The sequence below is a fragment of the Mustela erminea genome, chromosome 9 (assembly GCF_009829155.1).
Source record: "Mustela erminea isolate mMusErm1 chromosome 9, mMusErm1.Pri, whole genome shotgun sequence".
Lineage (NCBI taxonomy): Eukaryota > Metazoa > Chordata > Mammalia > Carnivora > Mustelidae > Mustela > Mustela erminea.
In genome coordinates this window covers 38,001,722-38,019,843 of record NC_045622.1, presented here as the reverse complement: position 1 = coordinate 38,019,843, position 18,122 = coordinate 38,001,722, and the positions used below count along the sequence as shown (strand labels likewise).

The 18,122-nt window shown below is 36.9% G+C and overlaps 1 protein-coding gene across 9 annotated transcripts in view; it reads left to right on the top strand.

The window, feature by feature from the left end:
• Positions 1-18,122, top strand: part of CEP295 (centrosomal protein 295) — a 53,644-nt gene that overhangs the window by 8,277 nt on the left and 27,245 nt on the right. For 5 of the 9 annotated variants that reach the window (XM_032359147.1, XM_032359149.1, XM_032359144.1 and 2 more), the window contains exons 4-10: positions 4,271-4,395; positions 5,546-5,639; positions 7,863-7,958; positions 10,133-10,273; positions 12,251-12,434; positions 12,904-13,071; positions 15,739-15,960. In XM_032359147.1, coding sequence (XP_032215038.1) covers positions 4,271-4,395; positions 5,546-5,639; positions 7,863-7,958; positions 10,133-10,273; positions 12,251-12,434; positions 12,904-13,071; positions 15,739-15,960 — 1,030 coding nt within the window. Of the gene's footprint in view, positions 1-4,270; positions 4,396-5,545; positions 5,640-7,862; positions 7,959-10,132; positions 10,274-12,250; positions 12,435-12,903; positions 13,072-15,738; positions 15,961-18,122 lie in introns of those variants that run through there. The other 4 variants (XM_032359145.1, XM_032359148.1, XM_032359152.1 and 1 more) reach the window with 4 other exon arrangements.

Below are 18,122 nucleotides of genomic sequence, written 5' to 3'. Positions count from 1 at the left end.
GCATTCCCTCTCTTCTTTTTAATGGAATAGTTTGAGAAGGAGTCAGTATTAACTTTTTAAAATGTTTGACAGAATTCACTAAAAGTCATCTCGTCCTTGACTTTTATTTATTGGGAGTTTTTTTATTATTGAGTCAGTTTTATTGCTAGTCATCAGTCTGTTCATATTTTCTATTTCTTCCTAATTTAATCTTGGAAGGTTGTTTCTGGGAATTTATCCATTTTTTTTTAGGTTGTCCAATTTGTTGGTGTATCATTTTTCATAGCAGTCTCTTCTAATCCTTTGTTTTTCTGTGGCATAACTTCTCTTTCAAATTTTATTTTTATTTTTATTTTAGTTTATTTTACTTTTTAAAGATTTTATTTTTTTATTTGACAGAGAGAGACATAGTGAAAGAGGGAACACAAGCAGGGGGAGTGGGAGAAGGAGACCAGGCTTCCTTCTGAGCAGGGAACCTGATGCAGATTGATCCCAGGACCCTAGGATCATGTCCTGAGCCATAGGCAGACACTTCCAACTGAGCCACCAGCCTATCAAATTTTATTTGAATGAACTTTTTTCTTGATGAGTCTGGCAAAATGTTTCTCAATTATGTCTCTCTTTTCAAAAAACAAGCTTAGTTTCATTGATCTTGTTTATTGTTTTTTTTTTTCCTTTAATCTCTGTTTGATTTATTTCCATCCTTATCTTTATTTCCTTCCCTTTACTAACTTTTGGGCTTTGCTGCTTGTTTTTAGTTCCTTTAGATATAAGTTTGGTTACTTATTTGAGATTTTTTTGTTTCTTGAGAAAGGCCCATATTGCTATAAACTTCCCTCTTAGAACTGGTTTTTCCACATCCCAAAGAATTTGGACCATTGTGTTTCCATTTTCATTTGTTTCTATGTTTTGTTTTGTTTTTTATTTCTTTGATTTCTTTGTTACCCTTTGTTGTTTAATAGCATGTTATTTTCCATTTGTTTGGTGGGGGTTTTTTTCTTCAGTTTATTTCTTAAAGATTTTATTATTATTATTTATTTATTTACTTATTTTATTTATTTGACAGAGAGAGAGGGAACACAAGCAGAGGGAGTGGGAGAGTGAGAAGCAGGCTTCCTGCTGAGCAGGGAGCCTGATGTGAGGCTGGATCCCAGGACCCTGGGATCATGACCTGAGCCAAAGTCTGACTGACCTGAGTCATTGAGGTGCCCCTCAATATTTTTCTTGTAATTGATTTCTAGTTCCATACTGTTGTGGTTGGAAAAGCTCCTATTATGATTTAACTTCTTAAATTTATTGAGACTGTTTTGTGCCCCAGTGTGTGTTCTATCCTGGGGGATGTTCCATGTGCACTCAAAAAGAATGTGTATTCTCCCATTTTTCTTGGGGGGTGTGGGGGTGGGATGGAATGTAATCTCTGTATATTTTAAGTCCATCTCTCTGGATGATCTGTGAATGTAAGTGGCTTTTAAGTCTCCTACTATTGTATTACTGTCACTTTCTCCCTTTTATGTCTGTTAATATTTGCTTTATGTATTTAAGTGTTCCTCTGTTAAGTGCCTAGATATTTACAGTTGTTTCAGCCTCTTGTTAGGTTAATCACTTTTTACTATGTTGTGTTTTTCTTTGTCTCTTGGTATAGTCTGTTTTAAAGTCTGTTTTGGCCTGATATAGGTATTGTTGCCCTGCCTTTATTTATTTATTTTAATTTCCATTTGTATAGAATATCTTTGTCCAGCCCTTGACTTTCAGTCTGTATGTCTTTAGGTCCAAAGTTGGTCTCTTATAGGCAGCATGTAGATGGGTCATAGTTTCTATCCATTTTTTCACCCTGTCTTTTTTATTAGAACATTTACTTCATTTACATTTAAAGAAATGATATTGATAGGTACATACTTACTGCCATTTTGTTGTTTTCTGATTGTTTTTGTAGTTCTGTGTTCCTTTCCTTTTCTCTTGCTCTCTTCTTTCTCTTGTTCTCCTGCTTTCTTGTGTTTTGATGACTTTCTTTAGTGTTAATGCTTGGATTTCTTTCTCTGTGTGTCTGTTGTAGGTTTTTGGTTTGTGGTTATCAGGTTCATACATGGTGTTCTATGTATATAACAGTCTATATTAAGTTGATGGTTGCTTAAGTTTTGTTGTAAAAGCGCTACATTTTTACTGCCCATTTCATATTTTCTGTATGTGAGGTAGTGTTTTACATCTTTTTATTTTGTGTGTCCCCTAAGTATTGTATATACAACTGATGCTTCTACTTTTATCCTTTAATCTTCATACTAGCTTTATAAATGATTGCTCTACTACCTTTACAATATATTTGCTTTTACATTGGAATCTTTTCCTTTTATAGTTTTCTCACTTCTAATTATGGCCTTTTCTTTTTCACTTAAGTCCTTTTAACATTACTTGTAAGGCTGGTTTCATGATGATGATTTAATTCTTGACATTTTAATTACGTGTCTTGGTGTGTGACTCCTTGGTTTAATGTTATTAGATGCCCTCTTGTGGACCTAGAAGTCTGTTTACTTCCCTAGGTTAGGAAAGTTTTCAGCCACTGTTTCTTCAAATACGTTTTCTGCCCCTTTATTCTCCTCTGGGATCCCTATAATATGAATGCTATTACACTTGCTAGTGTTTCAGGTCCCTTAACTTGCTCTCATTTTCTAATTTATTATTTTTTAAATTTTTACTGTTTAGCTTGGGTGCTTCCCATTACCCTGTTTTGCAGCTTACTGATTGATTCTTCTGCATCCTTTAACTTACTGTTGATTCCCTCTAGTGTATTTTCCATTTCAGTTACTGTATTTTTCAGCTCTGATTTTTTTTTTTTTTTTAATTTTTTCTCTCTTTGTTTAAGTTCTCACTGAATTCATCCAGTCTTAAATCTGGGGAGCATCTTTCTCACCATTACTTTTAACTCTTTACCAGGTATATTGCCTGTCTCCATTTTGTTTAGTTCTTTTTCTGCGGTTTTGCTTTGTTCTCTCATTTGGAACATATTCCTCTATCTCCTCATTTTGTCTGACTTTCTGTGTTTGTTTCTGGGAATTAAGTGGAACAGCTCCTTCTTCTGGTCTTGAGGGACTGGTCTTAGGTAGGAATGTCCCCAGTGCAGACTGAATGTGACTGGTAGCTTTGGTTAGCAAGTGGAGCTCCTACAGTCATGGGACGGGGCCAGGTGTGCTGCGCTGTGGGACCACCCTGATGGAACAACTAGAGTGGGCTTGGGATGGACCAGGGATCTCATGTGCTCTCAGCTAGGACCATACTAGCAAGGTGACTAAACTGGAGCAGTCTGGGTTTCCCGGGGTGCTCCATGTTGGGGCTGCCCTGGCAGACCTGCCTCAACTTTTTGGTGTATTCATGTATTACAGTAATACTGCTGGGTGCATTTCCGAGTAAGAGTCACTGTCTTCATGTGGTGTTTAAAGTGGAACTATTCTCTTCCAGTCCTTAACTATCTGGGTAAATAAAACAACCTTCTGAGCCAAAAATTGATTGTTTTAAGCATTTTGGACAGATTCATTGGGGTGAATTCAGATTTCCCATTTTATTATGATTCTTCATACCTCTAAGACATGTGTAGTTGAATGTTTTGTAATCACTTGTATTTCATGCACAAATAGTAAAAATTCTTTAATGACTTTCAGAAAGACGAAGTAGAACTTTAACACTGTTCCCTGACCATGTTTTGTTTATTGTGAGTCATGGTTGGAAAAGACTAGATTGTGGTCCCAGAGATAGTTGCACAAAATAAGCAACCTATTTCCAAAGAAGGCAGGTCTTTGATATCAAACAATTAGTGAGGAAAATAAGTATCTTTAAGAAATATGTTCTTGCTCCTTGAGTTTACTCTGTGTTTTTAGTAATAGCCTTAGATTGTGACATCTGGTTTTTATAATGTTACTTATGCCACCATTAACTTTGTGCTTCAGTGAGTGGAGGGGGTATTGAGTACCTATCAATATAATTTCTTTAAATATAAGTGAACTAAATGTTCCAATCAAAAAGACAGGGTGAAAAAATGGATAGAAACTATGACCCCAATATAATTTCTTTAAATATAAGTGAACTAAATGTTCCAATCAAAAAGACAGGGTGAAAAAATGGATAGAAACTATGACCCATCTACACAGTTTCAGTGAAGAAACTGCTTCAATGCAGTTTCTCAAACTTTAGTTACTTGAATACCTTCATGATTTTGCCCTGACTAGAGAACCACTGATACTACTTTTATGTTTGGCATTTTAATCTTGTTTAACATGACATTTTAAGTAATATATATTTTTAGGAACCTGATTTGAATGCTCTGGCACGGCGGGCAGCAGAAAGAAGAAGGAAAGCAGAAATGAGGCATAAAGAAGCTCTGAAATTACAAAAGAGTAAAAAAGAAGAACTAGCGAAACAAAAAACCTGGTAAAGTAATAATGAAATTCATCCCATTTTCCACTGAAACATGATATGACTAGAAGTAGAGAACATACCGGGTACTGTTAAACATAATTATTAAATACAAGTCATATGGTATATCCATTGGTTTGTTAAACTTGGTTTAAAAAATAACAGTGGAGGGCGCCTGGGTGGCTCAGTGGGTTAAGCCACTGCCTTCGGCTCAGGTCATGATCTCAGGGTCCTGGGATCGAGTCCCGCATCGGGCTCTCTGCTCAGCAGGGAGCCTGCTTCCTCCTCTCTCTCTCTGCCTACTTGTGATCTCTCTCTCTCTGTCAAATAAATAAATAAAATCTTTAAAAAAAAAAAAACAGTGGAGGTATGGTTTACCTAAGTGTACAAAGTAACACGGGAGCTTTCTCTTCTCCAGTGACTTTAGCAATTACTTAGTTTCTGGAGAAATATATAGCTAGCTCAAAATGCATGTTCCCCAACTGTCTGCCTCTGATGTAAAAGAAAGAAAGATCAGTGCAATTAAGAACATGAAAAGAGGTTTAGACTCTTGGCAAATCATTTTTGCATGTTGTAAAGTTGGTGGAGCCTGTTACCAGTCCATGATGCTCATTTTGTATGGTGTCCCATCTTTATCAACATTTCTCAGTTTTATACTGCACTATTTTAAATGAAGAAACATTAGATGTTTATTGGGTCAGTTTCACCGAAGGTCTTTATGTCTTTAAAGATACACCTCTTTTACTTGGTACACATTTTCTTACATGACCAGTGTGTATAGATTGTTTTTTTTGTTTTGTTTTGTTTTTTAAGATTTTATTTATTTATTTGACAGACAGAAATCACAAGTAGGCTGAGAGACAGGCAGAGAGAAAGGAGGGGAGCAGGCCGCCCGCTGAGCAGAGAGCCCGATGTGGGACTTGATCCCAGGACCCTAGGATCATGACCTGAGCTGAAGGCAGAGGCTTAACCTACTGAACCGCCCAGGCACCCCTAGATTGTTTATTAAAGAGCATATTAAGCCTATGGGATTGTTTATTAAAGAGCATATTAAGCCTATGGGATCAGGATTTCTTGATATCCTGTGGCATTTATATTTTATCCCTGAGAGTTGTGATCTAATATTACCTGAGACATTAATTTAGGGCATCTCTTGTCTTTCAAGGCATATAACAGCTCGAAAGGAAGCACTGCTTGTGGAAAAAGAGAGATCGGCCAAAATTACAAGTCTGCCACCACCACCCCCAGCTCTTTTTGAGGTGAATTATTTTGAATGTTGAGAAGAACTAGGTTGTAATACTTCTTCTTTACTGTTAGAATTCAGTGCAGCTCAAAATTTCGTTTGTTTAAACTTAATTTTTAAGCTTACAGGTAACACATGAATATGTCTGGAATATTTAAAAATATTCCTAGAGGGGTGCCTGGGTGGCTCAGTGGGTTAAAGCCTCTGCCTTCGGCTCAGGTCATGATCCCAGGGTCCTGGGATCGAGCCCCGCATCAGGCTCTCTGCCCAGTGGGGAGCCTGCTTCTCCTTCTCTCTCTGCCTGCCTCTCTGCCTACTTACGATCTGTGTCTATCATGTAAATAAATAAAATCTTTAAAAAAAAAAAAATTCCTAGATATGATTTTGCCCTTTCTTTAGTGTATATCTCTGATGTGTAAGTACTTTTTATAAAAGCACAGTACTGATATTCCTGATACCTAATATTCAGTCTTTATTTAGTTTTCACCAATTGTCTTAATTTATTTTAGTTGTTTCAAAAACTATGTTTGACTTTTTAAAAACTATAACTCGTTTGCTCTTCTTTTTTAATTCCCTTTATCTACAGAGGAAAAAACTAGATTATTTGCACTATCGACTTTTTCACATTCAAGACTTGGGTTTTGTAAATAGTCATTACTTCACAGGTAAAGAAGTTAGGGTCAGATAAATTTACACAAGATTACATAAAGTGGATGAGAGAAGTCTGTTTCTCTGTGGGAGTAATATGTGTGCTTTTGTGATTTTGAGCGTATTTTTAAAAAGACATTTATTGAGTAAAGTGGAAATTAATTTTAAAAGGTATTGGTTCTTTTGTTTTATAATAGCTTGTTGTAGTTACTGAAATGGCTATCTGGATGAGTCTTACAATTACATAGTTATTTTTATCTAAAAAGAGGAAGTAAAAAAACCCCATAAATCTAGGGATATCTGATTTCACTGTATATACAAGTATATTTTCTGTAGGTAAGATCAGCATAAGTACCAGATATTGCCTTAAGCCTTTCATTTTGTCAGCCTTCCTGCTTTTATGTGGAGCCATCTGCCATGCCGACATTTGATGCAAGATTCAAATGAGAGTCAGATTTCAGTCACTCCCTCAGTATGGTGTTAAAAGGCAAGGAGTACTTTATCCATGATGCCTTTTGATTTCCTTTGCTGTAATTCCTAATATGCCTGTCAAGCCAGGGTCACATTTTTACATAAAGCAAATAAGACATCTGCATAAGTGCAAGTATGAATTATGTGCAAATGTGTAGTTGTGCTTTTTTCCCCAACTTTTTATTATGAAAATTTTCAATATATAGAGAAATATACAGAGAAATTCAAAGGAAAACACAGTGAATAGTTGTTTACATCTATACATGTGTATAGATTTCAAATAGTATAAACATATACATTTGAATGTAAATTGTAGAGATGACATTTCACCCTGAATACTTCATTATACTCCTTATTATAAGAATAAGGACATTCTCTTATGCAACCAGAGTATTACACTAAGGAAATTAACATTGATTTCTTAATACCACTTAATATGCAGTCCATAATCAAGATCTCCAGTTGTCCCTAAGTTGTTTTACTTTACAACTTCTTTCTTTTTTAAACCAGAATCCAGCTGGGCTTCACCCATTGCTTTTGCTTATCTTGTCTTACTCTCTCTCTCAGTATAGAACATTATCTTACGCAACCATAGTCAGCTTTTTTTAAATTTCAGACTCTTTGAAGAGACTAGTCTCTCATATTCTATTTTTTCTCATTTGGCTATGGTGGTGACTACAAGAGATCTCTATCATAAAGGTATATTTTTCTCTTTTCAATGACCGATTAATCTGGGAGTTGATACTTCGGCACCAGGCAGGAATCTACCATTCTTCTACATTTATCCATTGTCCTACTTCTGTTTGGGAAAAGAAAAGACAACTTTCTCATCACTGGGCATGCAGCACCATAACCAAGTAATCAAACTTAGAATCTGTAATAGGGGAGCAATTTGCCGCTGTGCCTCCTGCTGTGGTGTGGTGTACAGCATCCCTGAGTTCCTGGTCTTGCCTTAATATGATCTAGCTTTTAAACCTAGATTCCAGGTAATGAAAAGAGAGCCCATGTAGAGAAAAATGACTAAGGATAACTGATTAAATACAAAATTATTTTTATTGGGTCCAGCTTTAATTGAAAATACTGTTAACCTAATAATCCATTGTCTATGGTCCTTTTTCAGAACATTGAACTAAAGAGAACTTCTAATGTGAAAACTGGTAGATCCACCTATCATCATCTTTGCACTTTTGTGAGCAGAGAGACGGACACAGAGCAGGTGATTGACTTAGAGTTGTTTACAATCCTCACTTTGTTTCTCTGTTCATTGAAGTGAGTTATATCTATACATGTTCTCTGAAAAATTTGGAACTATACATATAGGCATAAACCATAGGAAAAACGACTACAGTTCCATAACCTAAAAGTAATGTGATTAATACATTAATGAATTTATTATGGCCTTTATGTATAAACATACACTTTTCAAAACATAATTTTTGTAGGCACTTAATATCTCATGATAAATTTAACCATTGTTCTTTTGTTCATTTCTTTTTGTTTCTGTAAATAATGCAAACATAATCTTGTACATTTTTGTATACAGCTCTGAGGTATGTTTAGAGTAGACTCCTAGAAGAGAAATTACTGGTTTCAAACTATATAACGTTTGATACAGATACTTGATATGGATCATTAAATTGCCTTGTAAAAAGTATTGGCAACTTAGGGAACTAGTCATCATACTCTTCTCCATTCCCTTGTATGGATGATTATGGTTCAGAAAGTGTTGCCAGTCTTGCGAGTGAGAAATAATAATCATTGTTATTGAAATTGCTATTTCTTTGTAACTGGATTTTAATTTCTTTTCATATTGGATATATATGGCTCCTGGGAAAACAGACTTTCTCAGTAGAGCTGTCCTGTGGAGTTTAGATTGCAGCAGATGCACATTTTGGTGAACTGCTTAATGGCAGTTGTTAAAATCACTATTAAGACCTAAGATGAGTATTCTCATTGTAGAATTAACTTTTAAGAAATAAGAATAAATCTTGATTTGTTTAAAATCGTGAATTATTATTACAACCTCAGTCTTACTATCACGTAGAAATAATAACTTCATTCTGTGGCTAACTTGCTTTTGTGGTTACTACCCTACATTTTACAGTTCTCTCAAGTAATGCTTCTTGGGAGCACTTCCGGGGTCACTAGTGGTAGTTTGTAGAGTTCCATGATGTTATTCGAAGTTGATGGTATTGCACTCATACAAACACCATGGAAAGTACACAGGAACCACGAGACATCACTTTTTACCACCATATGCAATTTACTGGAAAGGTGAATTGCTCATGCAGAAATGATTAGTGTCACACAGTGTTTTAGTCCTCACTGCCATAGCAACAGGATGTGGTCTAAAATTAACTGTTATGTATTCTGTTAGGACTTAAATACTGAATCGTTATGTTTGTTTTACATTTCTCCTGACTGTGAATGTTTTCCACATTTGGTGTATAAGTGCTTGTGTGTGTAAGTTTTGATAAATTTTTAACTTTTTATAAGAGATTTTTATGTATTTATGGCAATAAATGATAAACTAGACTAGTACCTTACCTATATTTTATGCATTCATGACATACCTAACTTTTCTTAATTTTTCAGTATTTCCAGGCTCCATGATTCAACTGCAAGTTTTTTCAGATTCTTGAACATTTCCAAAATATTTTCCCATATATTTATTGGAAAAAACCCTTGTATAAGTGGACTTGCACAGTTTAAACCCATGTTAAGGGTCAACTATGATAGCCTTCATAATCATCATCATTTCATCTAAGAATTTTTACATGTAAAATAACATAAGATGTTTACTTAAGTTACATTTGGAATGCTTACCTGTATTTGAAAGTGAACATTCACAGAATAATAGTTAATCCAGGTTATGTGCCCTTGTCCCGCTGACTTGCTCTTGTTAACTTGGTGAGATGATAGCTGACTGTACAATCATGTAATCATTGATGATGCACAATTTTTGAGAAGTTAGAAATTATATTCAAGTAGTTGTTTGGTGATTTGGCCTTCCTGAGATTGAAATCAAGCAGCAGATGTTGAATGGAAGGCAAAGTCCAATCCCGGTGCTTCCCTCAATGACCTTTGCTGTCTATGGCTTCTTAACTGCTGGCTTTGTGAGTGCTTACAGCACTGTTGTTTTACTGGAATCTCTTAACAAAACAGCGATGGAGAAATGTGTGGATGAAAATAGTGTGATCTGGTTTAAAATGAACCAACTTGCCAAACTTTCACTGACAATTTGATATTTTTCATATATACATGTGCTTGGTAATTGTGGGCCTTTAAAAATACAGTAAGTAGGAAAGCATGACTTTAAGGTCATGTTTTAGTTATCACCTTATTTCACAATTTTTAAAATTGTCTAAAATGTTATTAATTGACTGCTAGCCAGATCCTCATTTGGCTGCTGAAGAAGAAGCTAAAAGATTGGAAGAACGACAAAAACAGGCAGCACAGGAGAGAATGGAACAGTATCAGAAGGCTCATGCGCGGGGATTTCAAGCAATGAAAAAGATCCATTTGGCTCAAGTAAGAATTCTGGCTGGGACCACTGCTGGTAGACAGACGGCCTGATAGACTATATAGCACTAACTGATTAATGGTTAATCATTAATGGTTTCAAAGTACAGAGGTATGAAGAATGTGAAAGTAACAGTCTTTGCCTCCCAACTTTTACCTCCTGTTTCAAATTCAGATTGGGTGAAGCAATTGTCATAGTATATTGCTGTTCTAAAAGTTTTTGTCATGATGAATTTATTAAAAGTTTAATATTTTCATCAGACAGAAATGGCCTGAAAAGAAATTAATTGCTTTTCCCATTTAATGAGTTGCATTTGTGCTCTGCAGATTCTAGGATTCTGTTTATTAACTCTTTACTGCACAGAGCACTTGTTGGCTTGGCAGAGTATTGATTCAAAGGTAGAGTCATGATCCTGGCTTTCCGGGAGCCTTGAGAAATGTCATAGAGCCATACAATATGTATAATGAAGACTGGCTTATAATTTTAGCTTCACTTCTCTCCTGCTTATTCAATTCAGTGAGTGTGTATCCTGAAACAAAGCATAAAAATGATTCATTTTCAAAGTCAGACCATTTCTTCTGTATTTGATTAATGCATTTGGATGTTTCAAACACTTGTAAAGAGTGAGTTTTTAAGTATTTCTGTGGGAATTACAGGCCTTAAAGTTCATTGGTGTAATTTTAACTGATTTATACATGACCTCCCTTAAATTTTTTAGATTTTATAAACTGGGAATAAATTATGACTAAAATAACTGATTGTCTGAATTATTAGCAGTAATTCTCATCTAAGATTTAAACCAATAGGAAAAAGTGTGAAAAGCAATCATAAACTGAATGCATTCTTCCATAAATCATACTGCTTAGTGGTTAAGAAGGTAGACTTCACAGACTAGCTTTTAAGGGCAAAGGCCATGTGGTTGGGCCAGTGAAATTGTAACACACAGAGAAAGCTGCACAGTCATGCTAGGTCACACATAAGTGACCAACTGAATTACAATTTACCCTATAGTAGACCTTTGAACCAGCCTATCATCTTGGTCAGAATTGGCGCCCAAAAGGTGCCCAAAGGGCGGGGCCCATACTTCTTCGTAACTAGGGAGACAGTATGCATCCCCCCACTGATCCAGTGTCTCCACCTGGCCTGACCCACCCTTGTATTTTGGCTTTGTTACCTGGGGCTGGTTTCCCTGACTTGTTTTTGAGTAAGTCCTTTGGGGACAGGGGGGCAGGGATAGTTTAAGGGTTAAACAACAAGGTTATTGTTTAATCTGGATGGAAGCCTCTGGCTAAATAGGTCCTTACATATCTGGCTAAATCCTGAAGTCAGGGGTGAGAGGTCTTCCCTTATCCTTCCTCACTTGTCCTTCACCACCAAAATATAGTTCAATAACCTCACTAAAACACTGTATTTAAACTTTCATATTAGCCAGCTCTTTTGAGGTTAAAGATATCCCCTTTCATCATGGGGATTTGTAAAAGTGTGAAGTGACAATTACTTGGTAGGCCAGCTGCTGTGGATCTTGGTGCTTGCCTGGGCCTGTTACATACATGCTGCTGGCTTCAGGGAGAACTGGAACAAAGTACATTGCAGGAGCCATGGCAGCTCATAGAGACTGTCCCTTCCCAGCCATCCTGAGAAAGGAGACCTGTACACAGCAGACAATTTGGAAGATTTGTGGCCTAACTGATACTATCCTTCCATAATACTAACATAGTACTAATTACCTGTGTCTTGATCTCTAGGCTAAGAGTAAGATTGTGTTTCTAGCATCTCACGTGGTATCTGGGTTTCAGTATGAAACATTCAGACATGAACTATTCAGAATGAATAGTTAATGTCTTTTTGTGGCAGAACACAGGAGGGACAGGGAGAGAAGTCCAGTCCCTGTTAGTCACGATTTCTCCACTTTTCCCTTCCCGTTAATGTTATTGACTAAAGTCTGTGACCGAACTGTTGTTGATTAAGTCCCTCTGTTCTTGAAGACTCAGGAGAAACTAATGAAAGAACTGAAACAACTCCAACAAGAGGACCTGGCACGTAGGAGACAGACTGTGGCACAGATGCCACCACAACTCATTGAGCTTCCATACAAACGCAGTGAAATGAAAGAAGACTGGCAGAGAGAGCTGGAATTTGCCTTTGAAGACATGTACAATGCAGACAGGAGTAAGACTCTTCCACATTCCATACGGTTTCAGCAGTGCTTCTAAGTATTTGGGGGGGGGGGATACATTTGTATTTGAACAAAGCAGTTTTTATTTTGGGATAAGTTTTCAGTTTGAAAGACGGCCTCATATTTTAAACTTAGAGTGATAATGGCCTTTAATGGGACAACTGGGTGGCTCATTTGGATAAGCATCTGCCTTTGGCTCAGGTCCTAATCCCAGGGTCCTGGGATCGAGTTCCCACATTGGGCTCCCTGACCAGCAGGGAGCCTGCTTCTCCCTCTGCCTGCCATCCCCCTGCTTGTAGTCACTGTCTCTCTCTCTCTCTTTCTCTCTCCCCCACCCCCAAATAAATGAATAAAATCTTTTTTTAAAAAAAAGGGGGGGAAGAAGTGGCCTTTAAAATTTTATGCTCAAGTTCTTTTTAGTCATTTCAGAATGGAAAGCTCTCTCTCTCTTTCTTTACTGAGAAGTGAAAGGAAACCTGATTTTGCACCTCGAACCGGAACCTTTGCCCACTGTGACTGATCAGATCCAAGATGAAGAACTGGACCTTTCAATGGAACAAGAAAGTTTAGGAGAAACTGAAAATAGTCCAGTTACAGAAGCCGAAACAATATGTTCCAGTGAAGCAGAAGGTAAAACTCCTTTTGAGCTGAACATTACCATATTTCCTAGAAAAAAAATGCTCCTAATTTGCCAACAGGAAATTCTAGTCTAATTATAGTGCATACAAATGACTAATACTAAGGGGAGTGATGGAAGAAGGAAGCCATGTTTCTAGATTTTCTTCATTAAAGATCTTCTCTGTATACATATGAGGAAAGTCATTTTGTTCACATATACATATAATCTGAAGACTTTAGGTTAAGTTAGATGCCCAATTCTGAATTCCTTTGAAGGCTCAGCATTGTTTTAGACTTTGATCAAATCACCAAAGATCCTACTGTATTAATTAGTGCTAAGTACTTCATATACAATGATGAGTAGCACAAACTTCAGTCTATCTTCTAAACTTCACCTCTGTCCCACCATTCTTGGCTGTCCAATAGCTACTTAAAACTCCTGTATGACGATACATTTAAACCTCTCTTGCTTACTGGAATCTTGTCTTCCTCATGTTAGTGAATGATAATATTTAAGCCAGACCAGTGAACATTACCTATAGCAACTCCCTCTTTACTTCACGTCTCCTTAGAGATCAAGTTCTCTTTATTTTGATCTCTTTTCTCCCCACATACCTACAAACACTGCCTTTGTTCAAAACCACTCAAGCTTTCTTAATAAATCTTTATCCAACACTGTGGATAGGTAGCCCTTGGAGGTTCCAGCTTTATGTGGGTCTCCTGTTCGACTCCTCAGGTGAGACTCCTAGTAGACTGTAGGTTCTATCCCTATCTCCTGTGTCTAGACTGCTGTCTAAACAGTGTAAGGTTTGTCAGAAACATCAGAAGATGGGTTCAGGGTTCACATCCTCCAGAATTCCAGTTATACTTTCTTTCTGGCCTCTGAAGAATCATTGATTTCCTCACCAGATCAGCAGTGCCTTTAAGGAAGATACTTTTACTATTTCATCCAGCTTTTTTCAGTTTTTAAGTTGGGACTAATACTCAGATCTCTAGTTTGTCAGAATTGCAATTCTTGCTTTATGTCAAGGGACAGTTACTTTTCAGTTCCTGCTGATCGCATTTGGAATTGCTCATTCTATGTTGTCAGCTCTCTTGACTTTTCAGAAGAATCTAGGAATCCCATTGATTTAAAAGATCCTTATTTTTAAATATAGGCTACAAATTTAATTTCTTAAGTATGAGTGAGTCACAGACTAATAATGATTAAAAGAAGCCAGGCAAAAAAGAATACCTGAGTATAATACCATTTTTTTTTTTTTAAGATTTTATTTATTTATTTGACAGAGATCACAAGTAGGCAGAGAGGCAGGCAGAGAGAGAGAGAGAGAGAAGCAGGCTCTGCACTGAGCAGACAGCCCGATGCGGGGCTCGATCCCAGGACCCTGGGATCATGACCTGGGCCAAAGGCAGAGGCTTTAACCCGCTGAGCCACCCAGGCGCCCCTATAATACCATATTTTTATGAAGTTTAAAAAAAGGTAAACAGACAAAACTAATCTGTTCTTGAGATTAGAACAGTGGTTTAGGGGTGTACTGAGCAGGAAGGGGCATGAGGGAGCCTTCCAGGTGCTGGCAGTGTTCTACATAATGGTCTACATAATGATCTAGATGGTGTCACATAGGTATATGGAAAATTCCTCAAGCTGTACTCTCAGATTTTGTGTACTTTATTGTTTGTAAGTTAAAATTAAGTGTTTGGGGTTTTTTTTGTTTTTTTTTTAAGATTTTATTTATTTATTTGAGGGAGAATGAGTGAGAGAGAAGAAGGTCAGAGGGAGAAGCAGACTCCCCAAGGAGCTGGGAGCCTGATGGAGGACTCGATCCTGGAAGTCCGGGATCATGACCTGAGCCAAAGGCAGTTGCTCAACCTACTGAGCCACCCAGGCGCCCTAAAATTAAGTGTTTTTTTAAAAAGTTTGTCAGACCAAACTATAGTTTGCCAGTTTTCAACTTTAGGGGACTTCTTAGATTTTATTCCTTGATTAAGCCAGAGAAGTATGTATTTGCAACACAGTTTTGTCTCCTTAGAGAGCTGTTTGTAGTATGCTGAGTTTTGGTATTGTACCATCAACCCACAGGGAAAGATGTTTGGGGAAATAACTGAAGAATTTTGTTTTTAACTGAAAGGGTTCTCTTTATGAAGATAGGTGGGAAAAAAGTTCTCTGGATAGTGCAAGAAATAATTTGGGAGAACCTGATAGGTTTTTAAGGTTATAACTAGTAATGTTTTCCTCTGTAGCTTACTCAGAAGTACAGAACCATATTTGAGACCCTTCTCTAGGATAGAGTATAAAACCTTACAGAACATATTTTGAATGCTAATTTCACACAAGTTAATTAGGTGATAAGCATTCTGTCATCATTTAGTAAGCAGAATAAACCTCTCTGTGATAAATTTTTAAGCTTGAAATCGGTGTTGCATGCATATTGTTGGAAGATGGTTGAATTTTGATGCCTTTATTTAAATATAAATTGAAATTTATTTTTGGTTATAAAATTGCCATTGGGGTCAAATATAATTGTATATGTTGTTAAATTATAAATGAAAAATATAAAGAAATACAAAGTTGTGCTTTTATCTTAACTAGTGTTTGTGGCGCTTGCTAAGTATAATAGAATAATTTGCTTGGTATATAATAGGTCCTGAGTAAGTTTTTTTTTTTTTCTTTTCTTTTAGTTCCCTTGGCAATAAAGACCCACCAGGTCCCTTCAAAAATTCTTTTTAAAAAATTATTAAATAAGATCCGAAGCCAAAAATCTCTCTGGACGATTAAATCCATGTCTGAGGATGAAAGTGAAGTGATTACAGCTCTTAGTGAAACTGAGAGTAAAGCACCAACAGTCGAATCAGGAGGAACTGTTGGCGAGGAGAGGACGTCATCCTCTGGGCAGGAACAAGGTGCTGCTCTCCAAGTGTCTCATTTTATAGCACACAAACCCTTTCTAAGTTGTTTGAAAAGATGCTCATTCCTGAAACATCAAAGAGTAGTGGTCTAAAGGAGGAAAATGCTTAAAGCCCATAGTACTGCTACTTCAAGGCAGTAAATGTTAAAAAACCTTCATAAACCTTCTTCCAGGCACACTTTAATGTAGTTGTAGTACTTATACATGGTTGCCTTTTGAAGAAGATGGGTTTGAACTCACGGGTCCAGTTACGTGTAGGGTTTTTTTGCATAAAAATAGTAGATTTTTAGAGGTTGTGACAGTTTAAAAAAACTCACAGAGAACCTGCATAGCCAAAAATCACAGAAAAAATTAAAAAGTTAGGTATTTTAAGAATATAGCATGTGATACACATAAGATACAAAATATGTGTTAATCAACTGACTTTGTTATTGGTAAGGCTCCCAGCCAACCATAGGCTGTTAGTAAAGTTTTTGGAGAGTCAGAATTTGAAGTGGGATGTTTGGCTTCTAACTCTGGCATTGTTCAAGGGACACTGTATATATTAATAATAGTCCAGTATAACTGATGAACCAGAATTAACAAATTTGTTATTGTTAAAACATTTAGCCAGATTCTAATTTTACTTGTTATGTTTTGTGCTATCATGAACATCCTTTTAGCAGTCTGCCTATATCTTTATTTCCTTAGGAACAACTCTTAAAAGAATTCCTGAATCAAGGGATTCTTGAACATGTTAACAGCTTTTGAATATAGTGTATTGTGTGTTTATTTCACATTGCCACCAGAAATTGGGTTTCTTGTCACTCGTAAAGGTTTTTTTGGTAGACAAAAAGGCTGTTAAATAAATATCCAGAAGTTACAAAGGTCAAGCAAGAACATTATCTGGGGGGCTCCTAGGTGGCTCAGTGGGTTAAAGCCTCTGCTTTCAGCTCAGGTCATGATCCCAGGGTCCTGGGATCAAGTCCTGCACCGGGCTCTCTGCTCAGCAGGGAGCCTCCTTCCCCTTCTCTCTCTGCCTGTCTCTCTGCCTACTTGTGACCTCTCTCTCTCTCTCTCTCTCTCTCTCTGTGTCAAGTAAATAAAAAAAATCTTTAAAATTTAAAAAAAATAACATTATCTGGAGTTACAGACTAACAAATGCGTTGTGGTAACATTCTCTTCTTTTGTTTGTTTTCTTTCCAAGAGTTTTGTCTTTTTTTTTTTTTTTTTTTTTTTTTTTTAATGCGATTGGATTTGTAAGGAAGTATTTTGCTACCAGGCTTCTGAAAGAAGTGACTTACAGTCTGTCTAGATTTTGGACTTTATCCTAAGTACAACAGGAAACCTGGAACTAATTTCTTCACTTGACCTCTTGACACCATCCTCTCAGTTTTCCTACCTTACTGGCTCCTCCTTTGTGATTTCTTTTGCTGCCTTTCTCACCTCTACAACCACTAGTCATTGCTCCCAGAACTTGTTTCTTCGGTCCTTTCACACTCACTAGTTGAATGCTAATGCCACGACTTTACATTATCATCTTTATTCTCATGACATCTGAGTGTCTTTCTAGCCTTGACCTCTCCTTTGAACCCCACTCATTTATTTAAATGTCTTTTTGACACCTTACCTTGTAATCACATCTTATACTTTTCCAAAAGTGAGCTCTTAATATCCCTTCCTTTCCTCCCCTTGCTTTTCCCACATATACTTCCTCATTTCAGTACGTGGCAGTAAAATTCTCTTACTCAAGTCAAAAAGCTTGGCATTCTGGTTCCCCTTTTTTATATCCTACATCCAAATCATTGTACATCATGTTAATCTCACCCTCAAAACCTATCTACAGTCCAACCAGTTCTCACCACCTACCATCCTAGTTTAAGCTATGTTTCTTGTCCAGTATAGATTCTTGGCAGTAGCCTCCTAACTGGTCTGTCTGCAGATTTTGCACCTCCCTGCTACGATCTAGCCCCAGAATCATCCTGTTAAAACACAGATCACAAGTCTCTCCACAGGGGGAAGCCCTCCAACCACTACCCAGTTCATTCAGTTAAAACCAGAGTGCTTACAGTGGCATTAAAGGCTTGTATGATCTGCCTGCATATAAACTCCTCTCCCACCATTGCTTTCACCCTCACTTTCTCTAACTTCATTTTCTACAACACCTCCCTTCCAGAC